Below are 19,265 nucleotides of genomic sequence, written 5' to 3' on the forward strand. Positions count from 1 at the left end.
ATGCAGCGTCGCCAAGAAAACGCACCAACGCCTTTGCGGCGACTCACGCTGATGTCTGCCTTAGCGAGTCTCCTAGAATTTTGCCTTTTGTGGGTGTACTGCTGTTCAGCTCGAATGATGCGGCTTTGGTGGCTAAAATAGGTTGATTCGCAGAAGTGAGCTATTGCACCCGCAGAGTCCACGTAATGGGCTATTACGTATTCAAGTGACAAACTAATAACCATTCGAGAAGGCTACCATAAGCCATAGATAAATATGCTTGTGTTAGCGCGCTAACAAATGTGCCTGCAGTGTTATAAGATAACTTGTTTTAAGACATTGTCCTAAACTAAAGTTATTTTTTTCTGAAGAAGACAGACAGAATGAACTTTCTCAGTCCTTCCATACTGCCCGTTTCCGCTGCTCGTGCGATAAAGCATTAAGAATTTGTATTTTAGCTTGCCCAATGCTCCACGATAAACAAGAACGCCTTGGTTGACTAGTTCGAGCAAAAATATTAGTGAAGTCCCGGGATATAGCACTTCTTTGATTTTTTGAAACTCTATTAATGTATTCACCCCTTGTGAGCCTATAGACGCCAGATAATTGCACGTGATCTCTTTAAGAACTACACGTTACCGAACAACATCGGCAAGTTGATTATATCATTAAGCATAGAGACCGCGTGTAAATGCGTTGCCTATCTTATTGCCCTGCAAGCTTTCATGACGACCGTGTTCGATAGTTCAGCTTTATATGCTTCATTTAGTAAACAAGTGAAACAGTTCCAAGTAATTTTTAGTTTGTTTCAGCGCACTTAAAATCTTATTAAGCGCGCTCTGAGTGGAACAAATGCTTCATGACTAATCCTTGTTTCGTTAATGTAAACGCACCTTGTACCATTTTTGAGAGGTTTGTCGTTTTACCAGAGGACGAGAATGGATCGAGGGTTCATTTTTTTTTGCTAGACACAACCCACTGAAGCTAACAGATAATGTATTCAAGGAAAAAAAAATAGGGGGCGATATTCGTATCCTTCATCAAACTGTATTACTAAACACGTAATGTAAAACGAACTAATGTGGACGAAAAAACAACTATAGACAGGGGTAGGGACAGAACCCAAAACCATTTTAGCAGTCATTTTATTTTCATCTGCGCAAAATATTTCGGGAAGCCTTGAAGCTTTTTCTTTTTTTTTGCTTTGTCTGTCTTCATTTCATGTAGGATTTCTTTTGCGAAAAACACAGCTTGTGCATATTCATCATTTGACTGCTGTGTTGGAGACCCACGTTCGCAATACATATTCTTAATATTGCCATCCAATAACCACTTGACGATAGCTGATGCTTTATGACGGAATGCTCCGGCACTGGAGCGTGCTTTGTATGAAGATAACCTAAGCAAGAACTAAGAAGGAAAAAATGAGAGCACTACACGCATAAAAATAAGAGGGGTATACAAAAGATTAAAAAATTAGGTCCACAACTTCTCCACCATTCTGTTTTTTGGATGGTGATGTCTTCGAACAATCAAGAGAACAAAGCGTTCAATCAATCAATCAATCAATCAATCAATCAATCAATCAATCAATCAATCAATCAATCAATCAATCAATCAATCAATCAATCAATCAATCAATCAATCAATCAATCAATCAATCAATCAATCAATCAATCAAACTGTATTGCCTCCAATATAAAAAAGAACATGCTGCAGTTACACGTGTTTGATATAATACGCATCTCCCCATCTAAAGTCTACTGCGGGAGCACTGTAGGCAGAAGTGGGAGTAAGTGCAGAGTTTATGCCTTCCAGCTCGAATTGAGTTAGTACGAGACGCGCACACGCTCAGAAGTCAGTCAGCGGCTGGCATGCCATCAAAAAAACATCCGAGGATAGAAGAAAATGTGCTTCCAGTCCCGGAGTAAGCTCTCAGCGTGAGCACGAACAGATGGAGCTTACTCCTCTCGGCCCGTCTTCCCCGAACGCTTATTCTTCGTCTCGGCGACGGCCGCGCCGGCGAGCATTGTACGGCGGCTCATTGCCGCGGGCGAACACCGAAATGCGGCCGCCAGCTGGCCACGTACGTATCTGTGTGCGATACAACGACGGCGGCTTCGACCGAAGTGTCGAGCGAAGAGGAAAAACGGGTTCCCTTCTTTGGGACGAACACCTCTCCGACGATGATCGGCAATCGTATAGCCATGAAAAAGCCTCGCGCAAATGATGCGGACCGAGAAGGATCTTAGCCTATGCAGACAAAAAGTAAAGAGAGACGACCGTTTCCGATGTAGTTGGATTCCGGACACGAACGAATGGGACATGCGGCGGTCCTTTCGTTCGGCAGTGACGTCGGAGAAGACGAGTAGGAACCGATACTATAGCATGGGTCCGAGAGTCGCCGGCCCCTGTTTTGGGGCCGAACAACTGGAGCAGCGACTGTGCGATGCGGCGGATAACAGCCGGCAACGCGCTCCCGCTTGGTACGAGGGATGAGCTGCATTGACGACTGTGACGCATTAACGACTGTGCCTGTGTCACACACACACACACACACACACACACACACACACACACACACACACACACACACACACACACACACACACACACACACACACACACACACACACACACACACACACACACACACACACACACACACACACACACACACACACACACACACACACACGCGCGCGCGCGCGCGCGCGCGCACACACACACACACACACACACACACGCGCGCCACACACACACACACACACACACACACACACACACACACACACACACACACACACACACACACACACACACACACACACACACACACACACACACGCACGCACGCACGCACGCACACGCACTGCTTATTGCTTTTGGTCAACGTGCAGTGTCGACGATTCCTTGGCATCCGCTTGCGCACACTTATATCCTTGCACACATATTTCAAGCCGACGTTGTGAGCAGCGCTTGTCTCCCATCCGCTAGATATCACTTTGGGGGTGTGTGCGTTTTTTTGGCCCTAGTGCTGGTGTAACAATACACGCGTTTTGTTCTGCCGCTGATATCTCGTATTTCGCAGCCTTCACGTTCAATGCACTTGTCAGCTTCTTCCGAAGGTCCTGAAGTGTGTTTAGAATCTCAACTAACTTTATCGTGTACCGCTTACGCTTAAAATGCATCACTGGGGCGCGTGATGCCCGTTGTTGTTGCCTGCTTTTAAGAACGCTCAGGGCTCGCATGTAGAACACGTGGGGCATCGTCTAATCATCCAAATGAGTTGAGCTCCCGGAAGTCCCACGCAATGTAGGCGAATTTTTTTCTTATGCGCGCGTATATCGCGCGTGTCGAAAGCGCGATTCCCATTTAGTGACCTCCCTCTGGCCCCTCGCTTTTTTTATTTTGCCATTAACGTAGAGGAGGCGAAGAAGTACGCCGTTTGCAGGGAAGTCGGCAGTTCTGAGGACTAATTAGGGAAGTCAACGGCGCACTAACTGCGTCAATTAGTGCGTCGTCTTTCGTAATTATGCCGACGTGTGTTGGAACAGCCCTGCGGAGGGGCCCTTAAGAAAATGAGAAATTCGATCGATGAACGTTTCAGTTTTCTTGCTTTAAAAGAAAAAAAAAATGATTTGGCTGCTACAGGCGCTGCGATATAAGAAAAGTGGAGAAAGAGGAAGTGAGCTTGTAATTGCGACGGTCCGATTATAACTTCGCTTCGTATTCTTTTTTGCTTTGAACGTCCACGCTCCTCAGGCTATATGCCATTGGTTCTTTTTTTGTCGCTTGGTATTCAATTTTCTTGGAGCGTGTAGAGCGCCGAAAGCGTTTCACTCAGTCCAAAACCCAGCCTGGTTCTCAGATGTTGTCTCGCACTAGTAACGACCCAGACTCGCAGGGGCGGCTGCCGTAACCAGAAGTTCAAGTGTTTATATATATATATATATATATATATATATATATATATATATATATATATATATATATATATATATATATATATATATATATATATATATATATATATATATATATATATATATATGAGAACTAACAGACAATAATGCCAAGGAAAGTATAGGGGACGTTATTAGTAGTAAATGTAGTGTAAATGTGAAGCAAGAAAAGTGGACGAAAAGATAGCTTGCTGTGGGTAGGGACCGAACCTGCGACCTTCGAATTAAGCGTCCGATGCTCTACCAACTGAGCTGCCGTGGCGGCCATCCCCCCGTCAACTTTATGGGGTATATATATGTATTTAAACGTGGGAGTGTCAGTCAGCTCCAATACACATATATATTCCATAAAGTGGACGGGGGGATGGCCGCCGCGGTAGCCTAGTTGGTAGAGCATCGGACGCGTAATTCGAAGGTCGCAGGTTCGGTCCCTGGCCACGGCAAGCTATCTTTTCGTCCACTTTTCTTTCTTCACATTTACATGACATTTACTACTAATAACGTCCCCTATACTTCCCTTGGCATTATTGTCTGTTAGTTCTCATATATATTGTGTATAACAAAGAAATACGAGCCTTTAAGATTTCCACTTCTTTTCCATATGTATATGTATATACAGATATTCAAAAAGCTATTCAAAAAGTAAGGCCGTTTGCTAATATTTAAATATTTACACCTTAGAGTGAAGATTACTTTTTGGAGCGCAATAAGTTAATTGTTCGCAAAGATACTGAAGTTATTGTTTTGGCGCAGTAGTAGTCTGCTTGTCGGGAAAAGCAAATGACAATGTCTGCGAAAATTGTTGCTGGCGCCTGTTGCTAAGTGCGAGCAGTAATTCGATTTGCTTGCAAAAGGGCGATTAGCCTCTGAAATTTATGCGGAATTCTACCTAGTTTATGAATATGAAGTCATGAATGAAGGAAAGGTCATAAAATGGTGTCGAGACTTCACAAATGACCGCACAAATGTGCACGACAAAGAGCGGAGTGGAAGGGCCAGAATCCAGACCAATGAAGCTGTTCAACAAGGGGACCGGGAATTGCGATTTGATCGACGACTGTCAGTTAGTCGCCTGTCGGATGAATTTCCTTTTGTCAGCCGCACTAATATTTGCACGATTGTAACTGAAAAGCTCGAATATCACAGAGTGTGTGCAATGTGGGTACTAAAAATGGTTACCGACGGACTCAAACAGCAAAGAATTCCCAGGCGGCGAACTTCTATGCTGAGGGACTAGAGAAACTGGTGCACTGGTATGAAAAGTGCTTAGAATTTAACGGTGACTATGTAGAAAAGTGAAGTAGTTTTGTGCTAAACTAAACCAGCCAATAAAAACTATTACTAACGAATATTTATTTTTCGGCGACGAAGCGGCCCTTACTTTTTGAATAACCCTCGTATTTATCTTTAATTTCAGAAGAAGGTTCCTGTCTATTCGGTGAAAGCTATGAATAAAAAGTTGCAGTGAAAATCATAACATTTATTCTTATGTTTCGACCGGAGACCGGTCTTTCTCAAAGATGGATGACCAAATATATAACGCAAGCACGGTCCTTAAATTTACCCATAATGTCTCGACTTGCTTTCTGTCCTCTCGGATCGCTTTATACCACGCGTATTTTCTTCTAAATCGCTCGCTTAATCAATGCTTCATTTTGCGTGATGAGTTGACAATTTACTCTCAACCCTCGAGCTGCAAGACTACAGCATACTAATGAGCTCCTTTGCCAGTGTTACGGCAGTAGTGAAGCGGCTGGTTCCGTGCCCATTTGCCTTGCCACAAATGGTCCTTAAGTGTTGACTTCCCGAGGTAAACTTTCTTCTTGATATGTCTTAGTTTGGTTGAGTGACATTCATCGCCACCTAATTCGAATTTCGATATTCAGCTTAGGCATCTCAGAACTCACCCGGACAGTTAGTTGAGACAGCTCCGATGTGCGGAGTGCAGTAAAAAAAAGAATCACTGTTTCGTCACAAGGACGAAGCAAAGAATGCGATGGCAACAAATTGGATTGTTATACGAAGTAAGGCTAGAAGCTAACTCTTTTGGATCCAATCTCGCGTAACTCAACAAAACACTGGTTTAAGGGAATACATTTCCTCAAGTGACCGAAACGGTTTTCGTACTGTCAGTCGTCTCAACGCCTCCTTTGGACCTCTAAACGCGAAGCGTTGAGAGCACTGAAAGTTTACGAGCCCTCTCCTGATGCCTTTCGAGATATGAGCAAAGTTCGCAGTTGTTGCTCTAGCGATGCAGCCCCTCTACCACCCACCGACGCTCCTTCGGCTCGCGAAAGACGGCCAGGGCGTTTTCTTGCTGCTTGAGGGGCCATCGACTGCAGGCCTCGCGCACGGGACGATGTTAGCGTGCACCCTTCGTGCAACGGAGGTGGCCGGCTCCTTTCATCTCCGCTTCAGCCGCGTTTGTCCCCAGCGCTTGCATGCTTTTACTCGTGCGTAGAACACTCGATCGAAGCTATCGATTTGGACTTAATACGGAGCATGACGGCGACATCGACGCCGATGGCAAAACGACAGCCGGAGTCGAAGAATTAGGGTTACGAAGGACTTTGATGAATTGCGTATGTTATGAAGGCGCCATAAGTGATGATATTGTGAACTTCGGCTTCCTACGTGGAATTTTTTCTGCTCATTCCATCCAATAACGCTTTTATTTGAAAACATTACGGAAACGAGTCTTCATCGAAATTGCGTCTTATAGTCCTTTGAAAGATTTTCTTGTGAGAGTTCTTCTGTTGTACGTCATTTGACATATGTTAAGAACAGTAAAGTACGTATAGGCCCAGACAACTAAACCAAATTAAATACACAATGTTCTCAAGATCTCAGATTTCAGAAGGTCATGGTGGCGGGAAGGCTGGCAAGGCCAAAGCAACTGGGCGATCGCTGGTGGAAAATATGCGCGGCCGCCGCGGCCCGAAGAAGACACGTGTACCTTGTGTGTGCTCTATGCTTTAGTTGCCTGTGTCTTAGTGCGTCTTACCGCTCGTAATACGTCGATTTACCAACTAGCCCGGACCCAGACGCTGGTTATGTACGCTTAAGATGTATTTTTCTGTGAAAGTTTGTACCACAACACATTGTGAATATTTTTGAGCCATTTCTCTGACATCGTGGTTAACGTGTAGCTGAGTTTACAGGAAGCTACTCACTGAGAACAAGCGGATTGGATTGTTCGTTCATTCCGCTTTATGGAAAATACACTTAGTTTATTTAAAAGGTATGACAGGCATGTTTCCCGAAGTTTTAGGTTTGTATCGGTTTATCTTATAAGCTATTGTGGACAACCTTGTCCTGTGTTGGTCAAGCTGAGTTGTTGCGTTGCTAGCGCCATTTTTCCAGAATGCCACATATTCGTTTGACGTGCCAACTGGCAGGTAATGAGCCTTAAAAGTCAGATCATTGCGGACCGCCAACATGACTCTATTGGTATCCACTCCAGTCGACGAAAAAATGAGAGTGTATCCAGAAAGGCGAATGCTGGTGCGCACTCGGGATTCCGAAATTGCGATTACCGGGAAGCGGTGCTTGTGTACAAATTGCCTGAAGTCCGAGAGACGACAGCGGAGGCTGCAGGCGTTCCATTGAAATATGGTGGCGTTGTTTCGGATATTGAAAGTCACGGCAGCGACCACGTGCCAACGTACATCTCTTTGGGCTGCCCTCTGCAGCATATAAAAGGCAAGATTTTTCGCTGCACTGACTGGGAAGTGTACAGCGCGACTCTCGAAGATTCATACTCATCTGAGATGACCTACGACGAATTTGTGGATGCTATATGTCAAACAAAGCACAGTAGCACTAAGCATCTCAAGCCGCCTGGGAATCGCAAAACGGCTGACATTGAGTACGAGAGACTTCGAGCAATACGCCGCAGATCTGAGAGGCGTGCTCGTAGAACGCTATCTATAGACGACATTCGCGAAGCCAGGCGAACGCAGAAACGCATTCAACGTCATCTAGACAAGCTGGACAGGCGACAGTGGCGCACTTTCTGCTCCAAGCTTGATCCCAGAAAACCTCTGTCTAGAATATGGAATATAGCGCGAAGCCTGAGGATCCCGCCGACACAACTGCATCCTTTTAGTTCTGTTGCACTATCCCGCAACGTCAGTGAGTTGGACATGGCGGAGGCTTTTTGCTACAAGATAACTACAGCAACGGCGATCGCAACCAAACCACGATTGGCACAGAATGTCTCTGCTGCTGTGACAGTAGACACTAGTGTGACAGACGAGCCGTTCTCGTTCCAGGAACTGCTCGGCGCCCTGGCTTCAGTAAACAAAACATCATCTCCTGGACCTGACTCCATCAGCTATGCTGAGCTGTCGCATCTGGGTGACAAGGCGAAGATGCACCTTCTTGCTATCTTCAATGCCAGCTGGAAGAGGGGCCGACTCGAACCTAGTTGGAAACGGGCTCGAATCATCCCTGTCCTCAAACCTGGCAAGACTCCAACAGATATAAACTCCTATCGTCCGATAGCTCTTCTCAGCTGTGTGGGGAAGATTATGGAGAAGATGGTGCTGATGCGTCTGGATTGGGTTCTGGTGAGCGCTAACGCCTATCCCCCACAGATGTCGGGTTTCAGAAAGGGCCGCAATAGCATAGATAACGTCATCAGTCTTGCCAACTGCATTAGGCTTAACAAACTTGCACATAACATTACCATTGCTGTGTTCCTTGACATCAGGGGCGCATTTGATAACGTGACACACGAGGCGATCTTACACACTCTGAGGTCTGCAGGAGTCAGTGGCTGTATGTACAGCTGGATTTCTGACTATCTCACTGACCGGTCGGTGTACATGACTACGAAAGACGGCGACACCACTTTTCATACAGTGCCTCGTGGGGTCCCTCAGGGTGGTGTATTAAGCCCGACTTTATTTAATGTTTCGCTCATTGGTCTGGAAAAATGTGTCCCTGCATCGGTTGAGTTATCCTTATATGCAGATGACATCTGCATATGGAGCAGTGGCCGCAACCGTCGAGTACTACGCGGAAGACTGCAGAAGGCCATTAAATCCATTGAGACTTTTTTACGAACACGTGGGCTATCCATATCACCCGACAAGTGTGCCGCCATTGCCTTTACCAAACGGGATATGTCGCACTACAAGTTAAAGATTGCGGGCTCTCACATCCCATACGTGTCAAGTCACAAATTTTTGGGAGTGATCTTCGACAGATCCATGACGTGGTCTCCTCACATTCGATCACTAAAAGAGAAGCTCGCATCATACGCGAACATCTTCCGCATGATGTCAAGTAAAGCTGAAGGCTGCTCCGTGAGTGCACTGCTGCGAATGTATACAGCATTATGTGAAGGTCTCCTGCGGTACAGTCTTCCTGCACTACAGGGCCTCACCAAATCAAATATTCAGGTGCTCACGAGCATGCAAGTCAAAGCCTTGAGGGTGTGCCTAGGTTTACCGAAAAATACATCGACAGTCGGGACCTTGACAGAAAGCAAACGTCTTTCGGCTGCCCTGCTAATGAAGCAAGAGTTCCTCCGAGTCTGTCTGCGTTTTGCGGCAAGGGTACAAGATCATCCACTTGCTTCAGTCAGCATTTCTGAGGTGCGAATGTATGAACAGCCGTCGATATTGTCGGGGCCTCCATGGCAGCTTCCTTCCTGGACGATAGTCACGACAGTGCCGGGGTTCAAGAGCAAGAGAAACACACCTGGGCCAGCGTTGACGTACTTCGCTCTTGAACACATCAACACCAACTATAGAACCCGCCGTCACGTTCATACAGATGGGTCTGTCACAGATGGATCATCTGCTATAGGTGTGTGGATACCGTCGGCGAATGTCACCATCACAGCCACTCTCAGCCACCGTACATCCGCCGCTGCCACTGAGCTGGCTGCATTGCGGAGGGCGCTTGCATATATTAAAGATCAGAGACCCGACTCTTGGGTGATATTCTCCGACTCACGAGCCGCACTGCAGTCCCTGAAATCTCCACGTACGCAAGACCAACTAGTCCTAGACATCAGGCGCCTAGGCAATAATGCTCATGAACTACACCACGATGTAGTACTGCAGTGGCTGCCCGCTCACTGCGGCATCGAAGGGAATGTTCGAGCTGACTCCGCTGCCAGAGCTGCGCATGACACAGCATCTGAGGAAATTGAAATTCCTTTTTCAAGAAAAGACGCAGCGATTCTGGCGTCTGCGTTCGCGCGTAATCTGCAGAGAACAATATGGAGCGATGCGAACAACCAGTATGGACCGCTGCACAGAATAGACCCGACGTGTAGCTTTCATGTGCCGCAGGGATTAACCAGACAAGATGAAACTTGCATTCACCGGCTGAGACTCGACGTTGCCTACACGAAATACTTCAAGCACAAGATCAGGCAGTCGGACTCACCCATGTGCACCACATGTAACACTCGGGAAGACCTAAAGCACGTACTCTGCGACTGTTCCCATTACGACGCAGAACGACAGATTCTGAAGGAGGCACTTCATTTGCAACGCGGCACGAGCTTGCAGCTGCGGCACCTTCTCGGCCCGTGGCAAGACAACAGTTGTGCGATGCGCAGCACAAAAGCGCTGTTGGCGTTTTTGAGGAACACTCAGCTTAACCAAAGCCTGTGAAGGACTCTTCTTATGTATATATGTGTGTTTGTGACTGTATGTACTATTTGTGTGTATATGGTGTATATGTGATCATTGTATATACCATAATCACCCGACACCTGGAGTAGCAAGCCAGGCGACAAACCAGGCTAACCTCTCCGGGCATTTCATTAAAGAATCTTATCTCTCTCTCTTGTCCTGTGGTTTATTATTAAGCAAGCAATACTGATTGCCTAGGATGAAAAAGCCAGTATGAGCCATGTTGAAAGCCTCTTTTAATTTTTGGGTTTCGCATGCGCAAGGGTTCCTGTACTAGGGAGCCCCTACCTTAAGGTGATACCGAGAATCGCTCGGAACACTGTTTCGCAAATAAACGTTTATTTCTCTCTCTCTCTCTCTCTCGCATGCGCAAACAGCGATAGGATTACGAAGCGTGCCCTAATTGTAGATTATGAATTGACTTGGCATCCACGTGCTTCTTTAACGTGCACTGCATTTATATACACGGGTGTTTCAGCATTTAGTCCCCAGAGAAAAGCGGGCGCCATGGTCAGTAGTGGAACCCGCACCTTTCGCGTTTAAGCAGCGCAAAGCGGGAGGCTTGCCACCACGGTTACGGTGCTCCTCTGATGACCCGAAGGCCGTGGGTTCGATCCCGCCAGTGACGGTCGCATTTTCGATGGAGGCGAAAATTCTAGAGGCCCGTGTACTTACATTTAGTTGCAAGTGAAAGAACCCCAGGTGGTCTAAATTTCCGGAGCCCTTCACTACAGCGTTCTTCATAACCATATCGTTATTTTCTCACGTAAAACCTCAGCAATTATTATTAATAAAGTGGTAGCCTCCAAGCAGCCGAAGCAAACCTGCTACAGAAGGGTTGTCAAAATAGAAACGAATTTATTTGTAAAAATACAAATTCTGCACGATAGTACTCCCAAAAAGCTGCTCACGATACTTAACAAGTCAGAATGAGTTTCTCGCGCATCCACAAGCTTCATCTTGCGCTGTGGTTTGACATATAGTTCGGGCCAGCGTGTTAGCCCTGGTTCAGAGGTATCCACACTCCAGACGGCGTTGATGCTTGGCTCGATGCGTTGACACGCTGGAGGCCCAGCAACATGCGCACACTTCACCGACACACACGCACCATCGCTCGTCGTAGAAATCATTCCTCGGGAAGCGATCAATGTGTAAGGGGTCAAATGACGATGGAATGCCAATTCTAATTATGGCTGCCTCGTCAAATTTTGACTTCGTGACGATGAAGTGCACATATATCTGCTCCAAATAACTGCCGGTCTTCTGCGGAGTGCGTATTGGGTAGCGCATTGCTGAAATCATTCTGCGATGACGGTGCGAGGACTGGGGGGGGGGGGTGTTAAGCTGGATGGGAAAAATGCACGGTGACGGATGAAGGATGCCATTCCCAAACACTGCACGCTTCTTCTGACGACGATGCCCCGAGCTGGTACTCCACATCTCGTGCACTCCAGACGCACAATGCCGGATTTTTGGGCGTTCAAGAGTTCGCGTGGAAGGCCCCAAGCTGCTTTCTGTGCTCCACCTGCGTACAAGCATGTCACTTGGCGGCATCAAGGCATGATATGAAGAAAAATATGTAAAACGGATAGAAATAACAAGAGAGAGAGAGAGAGAGGGAGAAAGAAAGAAGAAAAGAACAGCAGGAAAGCTAACGAGCGTAAATAGAGGTTTAGTCTTAATAAATAAAAGATTCAGCACAGCTTAGGCAATGTCCCATTGCCTTAAAAAAAAAAGAAGTAGAAGTAACATCACATGCCATAAAAAGACGTCAAAGCAAACTGGCATTTCACGTAGGTGATATGACGAATCACACTTTTTATGAAAGCAGATGGTGTGTAAATGTGTCCGTTCTTTTTATTGCTCCTCATAAAGCGCTAGTTGCATTCAAAACCTGAAATTAGGCTAAATATTTGTTGCGGTAAGTAAGCACTTTACACGTACCAGAAACACCCTTGTGGACTTGACTTCTCGAGAGCACGCTGTTCATTCTTGTTTGGGACACCCGCTGAACGGATTGGTGTTTGGATCACCCGACGGACACATGTAATCCACAATTTCTTGACAGTCATCCACACGCTCGCGGCCACCACGTGCACGGCATCTGAGGATGGCTCGGGCTCCTGAAGAAGCACGGGCCCTGCGACATACGTTGATATTAAAAATTATATATCTGCATAGTGAACGTAAACGTGCAGGAACGGCGCGAAGTACCAGAGGTTCTTTAACGTGGACCTAAATCCAAATACAAGACCATTATTGCATTTCAATTGCATCAAAATGGGGCCTCTGCGGCCGGGTGGCGTGTCCGCCCTGTTTCCTTCATTCTTATCGCTCAATATTTTAAAAGCACGCCATGAAGAAATGGTACATTTTGCAGCGAAGCCGTCTTATACTGTTGTCCCACGGGCACATTCGATTGCGATCAGGGCCGATCCGGATCGGACTTCTTGATCGCGATCAACGAGCTGGTCGCTGCTGCATGGTCCAGTCTAATCGTGATCGAATTAGCCGCAGACGTCAGCCAACTCGCGATCTCGGAAACAGATCGCGATGCGCAGATCGCAATCATCTTGATCCCGATCGGGCATGATCGTGATTAAAAGTGACCGTGTAGTAGCACCTGAGCAGGATCGAGCCTAATCCGGATCTGCTGTCATCGCGATCAAAAGTGCCCGTGTGACACCGTTATTATAGTCAACCCTGTGCCGGCGTTGGCGGCGTTGGCGCTCGCTAGTCACATGACCTGAGGGACAAGAATGAGGCTCAGCGGAAAGGGGCAAAGGGCTGCGCCTCGCCGAGAGTGGCCAGAGAGAGGCTCGCTCGTCAGGGGAGAACGTAAGGAGCGCCGTTGTACGCTAGCTCGGATAAAGAGAGGGTGAGGGAGTGAGGATGAGTTGTAAGGCGCGCGCTTTTCAAATCTAGCGGCGTGATCTCGCCAGAAATCACGAGACGCGAGGCGTTCGCTGAAACGCCATTGTCTGAGCCGGCAGGCCATGTGGTCTCGCTTAAGAACAGTCAGGTGCAAGCAAGCGCTTACAGCTGATTGCGGCAGATTGACGAAACCACGTGATCTCGCTAGCCAATCACACACGCTCGCGCGCTTACAGCTTCACTGTCCAACGGTTTTAACGGAGTGCAACTGGCAAAATTTTTTCCCTCCACAAATAACAATGAAAACATAGTACTCCTCAACTTTTTAAAGTATAAAAACAGATTTTTTAATATGCCAGTGACGAATTGTGGAACTGGGCTGAAAGAAATGAGACCCCTTTGTTTTCTTCGACGCTCGTATTGCGATCATTATCTCAACATTAATTCGTATGACTAAACCAGAGCACTAAGAGAAATAAACTGGGTCGCACTCGACGTGCCTAATTATACACTGTATCGTGTTCTACTGGAGCACTTCCCTGGAAGGAAGATTAGCAATATGCGTAAGTTACGAGAGAACAATAGCAGCTGCTGCATAAAACGTCTCGAAGCAGGTTAAGACAACTCGACCGCTTCGCTTTTATTTACATTTATTTATATCTTATCGCTCGTGTCAGCACGATACTAATATTCATTAGGCAGTCCTAAAGTGAAATTTTTTACTCGACAACTGCTATTGCACATATTTTCTATTACGCAATATCTAATAAAGTGCATGATCTGGTGAACCGCGTGGTCCGCATTTTTTTATATAGTATAGCGTAGTGTTCATAAAAATGTGACCAAGGCGCGCAATTTTTGAGGTTCCACAGGTCCCAGGTTAACTTCTTTACGGAATATATCTTGTTTACGAAATAATAACTTAATTACGGAATATATCTTTTTAAACGATCCACTCACATCACCGTCACAGTCTTATCTCTGCGACGAGAAACGCCTGGCGTGCATGTCACACTCGGCCTCGGACGTCTCGTGATTCTCAATGGAAGAAAACTCTGCACTGCCTTTGTGCAAGTCCAGCTCAGCTTGCTTCAGTCCGTCTGCATACCTGGCCAGAAAAAGAAAAAGCGCAACAAAGAATCTTTATGAACATGAACGCGGAGTCATTTCAGTAGACGATCATTCCCTACTCACAATTACTATAAATTAGTCTGGGGTGCACCACTAACAGTAATTTACGTTCAGCACCGCTTGACCGCTGGCGAGAGCACTCCACAGCTTACTGTTAACCGAGGTATGAAAGTGATGTTTATCGTCGATGTAGGGTGCTTGTTCTAAAGCGCGCAGCTGAAAGCTGCGGTAGGGCGAAAGAAAGAGCCGCAGGCTAGCAGCGCTTGTGTTCAAATTCAGTTTTATGACACCTTTGTAGAGGATTCTCACGCTATACGTTGGCTGAAGTTATGCGCAGCAGTTAATTTCATCTACGTGACAACTGCGGCAATTGATGCTACCTTATATGCAGTACTCCGAACGCTTCTTCTTTTGTGGCTTCGCGTCTTCTCTTCATCTCCGCGTATACGGCCCGTATTTTAAATCTCAACTTAGCTTTGACTGCAGAGGCTTCTTTTGCATTGCGATGGCAGACTCAGGTTCTATTTTAGGTTAGGAAAAGTTTCTCTTCTTTAGGATCAGCATAATCTCCCCTCACAAAGATTGTTGTCAGGTCGAAAAGACAAAAAATACCCAAGAAATGAAAAAAAAAAAACTAACCAAGACGTAGCCAACTTGAGCCATGAGCAGTTAAAGTAGCCAAAAGTAGCCACGCGTGCGTGAAAACAACAGCGATGCCCTTATTTAAACGGCTGAAAGCAAAACACATTTGCCAAAAATGTAAATAAGGACAGTATGAACGCTGCAAAATCGTAATGGCTGAAATTCAAGCGTAAATTGCTGACTTAGCAACCATTTCGGTCATCAAAGTGAAGTGTCTTGAGCTGTTGCAAAAATTACATTTCATGTGTCTTTTGGGGAGTTTTCTGAAAAGAACTGGAAGGAACAGCCTTTTTGGCGTCAATAAAAATGACTACGGTACGAATGTGCTCAAAACCACATTTACGGGAATTCAAGATTAAATTTCAGCGTTCATTTTCACAATCAATTTCATGCTTAATGACGAAGTTCGCGCAGTTAATTAGGGATGGAGTCGCACTCCGTACCTAATCCCAAGTAATGACACAAGCAAGCAGTTCATGGGACATCAGATTTCTAATACCGTTGACCGCAGAGCGCCCTCGATGCGGATTACGGAGCGCTTTCGATTGTCTTGATCCAATTCGGTTCCGGTTTTCCAATTGCAATTTCGGTTTAAAGTCACGTTCAGCTATAGGTGGTGTGCAAATTTAGGCCCCACGCAACAACTCTCCCTTAGCTCCAGCCACGTATTCAAAAGACTTTGCTTTTGTGCACTGCATGCGCCAACTTCAAACGCAGACGCCTTGGCCACTATGTTTTGGTACCACACAGTCGGCTGCGACGTTAACTCCAGCGGCTGCGACGTTACCGGATATTCATAATTTGACCAAAATAGAGGGAGCAGGAAAAGTAGCCGAAAAGTAGCCAAGTGTGGCCACCGGCCTAGAAAAGTACCCATATTAAGGCAAAGTAGCCAAACCTAGGCAACCCTGCTCACAACGTTTTGATGAAGTTAAGCGCAAAAAATGAGTTCCATTCGTGAACCGAGCTTTTCTGAGATGTTTCAGAGGGCTCAACGAGTCAGCTCTGCGAAAGTTCACGAGGTGGAGTAAAATTCACGAAAGAAAACAAAAACAAATGTGCTCCGCTTTTATTGTGGCGTGAAGTTACAGAAATAGTCAATATGGCTCGCTCGAAAAAAGTTCTTGCGAGTTAAAAAATGTTGTTTTAGATTCAGCCTCACTTGCATTTTTCTTCAACTACATAGCTTCTCTGTCTATCTCTCCCCTCCCCCCCCCCCCCTGAACGACTTCACTTACTCCACAGGGATTTATATTGTAGCTTCAAACTACACAGGTAGATGACAGTTTTCTCTTTTGATATTTTCAAGCTGACAGGCCGGGAGCCCACCGTATTCGTTGAAAGATAGCACGTTAGAAGTTAGTATTTTCATGCGTATGGCTACAGTTTCTAGTTTTTTTTCTGGGTCACATTTTTTTCGGTGGTGCTCTGAACCTTGTCGGATTGCAAATAAAACGCCAGAGCTCGAACTCGCAACTCACCTGGACAGCTTGCGCAGCTTGTGCTCGGCGTACAGTTCATCACCGTGGGTGCTCCAGTGTTTCTTCTTTGGCCTCGAGTAAACGTAGGATACATTGGTGTTCGGGTAGCCCTCGATAATGCTCAGTGCTTGGAGCGACTTTCGAATGCCTTTGTACTTCTCGGGGGACGTGTATAACGGACCTATGCGAAACAGGGAGCGAGGAAGAAAAAAAAAAGCACCTTATTTTACGAGCATTAACTGTACAAGCGAGAACAGGCGCATGTCACGAAAAAGTAACCTTTATAACTGTTTAAATCGTTTTACCTAGCGCGCACATAGACCACGAAAGGCGAGATATTTTACATAGCCAGTGCTGGTATTTCAGTAGGCTTTTCACGAACATATTCTATCGCGACAAAATGCCGCAGTTATTCCTCGATAGGACCAGTATCCATGCTTAACTTCGCGAATACACGTATCATACGAGGAGGGAACTTTCTATCGATGTATCCTCAAGTACCGTGCGTTTATTTGCGCAGTGAACTGTATAACTTTAAAGTACCACCTACTTCACTAATACTCGCACGTTGTAGCCGTAGCGCGTAACGCTATCTGCTAATATCTACATTGGAACGCCTAATCTGAGTGGAACGCCTTTTTTATTGGTGTGTGTGTGTGTGTGTGTGTGAACGTGTGTGTGAACGTGTGTGCAGCTGCGTGCATCTGCGACGCACGCAGATGCACGCATTTTTTCGTCTTCATTTAATCTCTCTCTGTGTCCTCTTTCCATTCCCTATTGCCCCACCTCTTTGCAGGGTAGTAAACTGGCTAATGATACCATGTTATACCTTCCTTTTCCCTTATCTCTCTCCATACGTCAGTACATACATGAATGAGACAACTGAGCCTTCGTGAACCTGACTGTTCAACCGAAGTGATTACTCCATCATGTAGAAGAGCGAAACCCCTTATTTTAAATACCTTATTTAAAATAAATAAGTGACATGTGAGTGTGCTTAAAGATGCAAAGAACCATTGCCTGTGAAGCACAATTATTACAAACATGCGCTAAAGAAAGACCCCAACTACTATAGCGTATGTGTGCTGCCTACGAGACAGGTTCGGATTATTTGCGCAGGTAGAATGATCGCATAAGAACGTTGAGAAAAGCACAGTTTCGTGAGATCAGGGACCAGTATAAGGTCCCATATTTTATTAATCGGCCCTTGGAGAAGTGAACGTGCAGGCTCTTACCAGGCTTGGAATATATGCTCTCCGGAAGGCACTGCGTGGACCCTAGCACGTGACCTTGCCCGTCTGGCTGCGCAAACAAATATAAGGAGAGCGGAGAAACGTGCCAAAAGATACGTGAGTGTGTTCCATAAATATCCGAGCAAATGAAAAGTAATAACAACTAGGCTACTGAGTTAACAAGCTAAAATGCATTGATGAGAAAGAACACACGACGTTATAGATTAATCTGCCTATATTAAACAGGTAGTTCGGACCCTAAGATTGCGTACGACTTCTAATCACGCGCACTGTCCTCAAGTAGCAGCTCAGACGTAATTATGAAGCGTTATCGATTGATGTGCACTGTTTTCGACACGTATAAGTCACGTGCGAGGCATTCGTATTCACGGCTTTCGTGCGACAAGTCTTGACGGCGCGTTTTACCGCAGTGCTAAGGTACTTTGCAGGCACACGTGCATATTTAGATGTCTGGTATTACTCTCGGAAACCTGCGCATACTTACCAAATGATGTGCAATTCGTTGATGGTTGCGAAATTCTCATTACCTTATCCTCCCTTTGAGCTTAAAATGTACATACATAAACCATTCTTTACAACGTTACCTTCCGCTACAAAAAAAAAAAAAAAAACGTGGAGAAGAGGCTGGTGAAGTGCAACACTATTTCGTTGCACCAAAAACTTCTCAAGTCATTCAAACGCGCCCGGCACCCTTGGGTTCGGTACACTTGAGCGAGATGGCGGGAGGACCTTCTCTGAACGAGGTGGAGGGCTGACTAGATTTATCGATTGGGTGAGTAGGCACCTAGGCTCGCTCGGATTTTTCTTCGCAACACGACTGGGTGCCGTACTGAGAACGCGTGCGAGAAGCAAGGTGTAGGGAATGCGCAGAAGTTTGTTAGCGAAAATGCAGGTTACGGCATGAGAGAAATTAGCAGCGGCGTCTTTCTGATCGCATTTCAGTCTGACCAAGAGTCGTGTCGTGGAAAACGCTGACGCTTGCCAGAGTAGGTGACGATGCGTGGTTGTCGCTGGCTCACGGCGCTTGCTTTTTTACTTTTGTCGTTAAATTTGTGTAGAGGCAAGCTACTCACGGCGCTCAACGTTGCGTACATTTGAGTAGTTCAAGCCTAAAGTATCCACGCTAGTTATAACGAACATCTACAGGTTTACTCTCAGACAGTACTGTGGAGAAAGCCTCGGTGCTAGTACTTACAGTTCGTGAAGCCACTCGCTGTTCGTGAGGCAAATGCGAAGCTCTCTGCTCATCGAACTCGCAATGCAAGCCGGGTCGGTTGTACATGC

General features: G+C 46.1%; 1 protein-coding gene across 1 annotated transcript in view; it reads right to left on the bottom strand.

Annotated features, from left to right (window-relative positions):
* Nucleotides 1-12,511: 12,511 nt before the first annotated feature.
* LOC119383228 (Down syndrome cell adhesion molecule-like protein Dscam2) overlaps nucleotides 12,512-19,265 on the bottom strand; it is a gene marked incomplete at its 5' end in the record, with an annotated part of 106,383 nt that continues 99,629 nt past the window's right edge. The window contains 4 exons of the mRNA XM_037651270.2: nucleotides 12,512-12,740; nucleotides 14,435-14,582; nucleotides 16,729-16,909; nucleotides 17,964-18,030. Coding sequence (XP_037507198.2) covers nucleotides 14,450-14,582; nucleotides 16,729-16,909; nucleotides 17,964-18,030 — 381 coding nt within the window. The remainder of the gene's footprint in view (nucleotides 12,741-14,434; nucleotides 14,583-16,728; nucleotides 16,910-17,963; nucleotides 18,031-19,265) is intronic.

The sequence above is a fragment of the Rhipicephalus sanguineus genome, chromosome 2, assembly GCF_013339695.2.
Source record: "Rhipicephalus sanguineus isolate Rsan-2018 chromosome 2, BIME_Rsan_1.4, whole genome shotgun sequence".
NCBI lineage: Eukaryota > Metazoa > Arthropoda > Arachnida > Ixodida > Ixodidae > Rhipicephalus > Rhipicephalus sanguineus.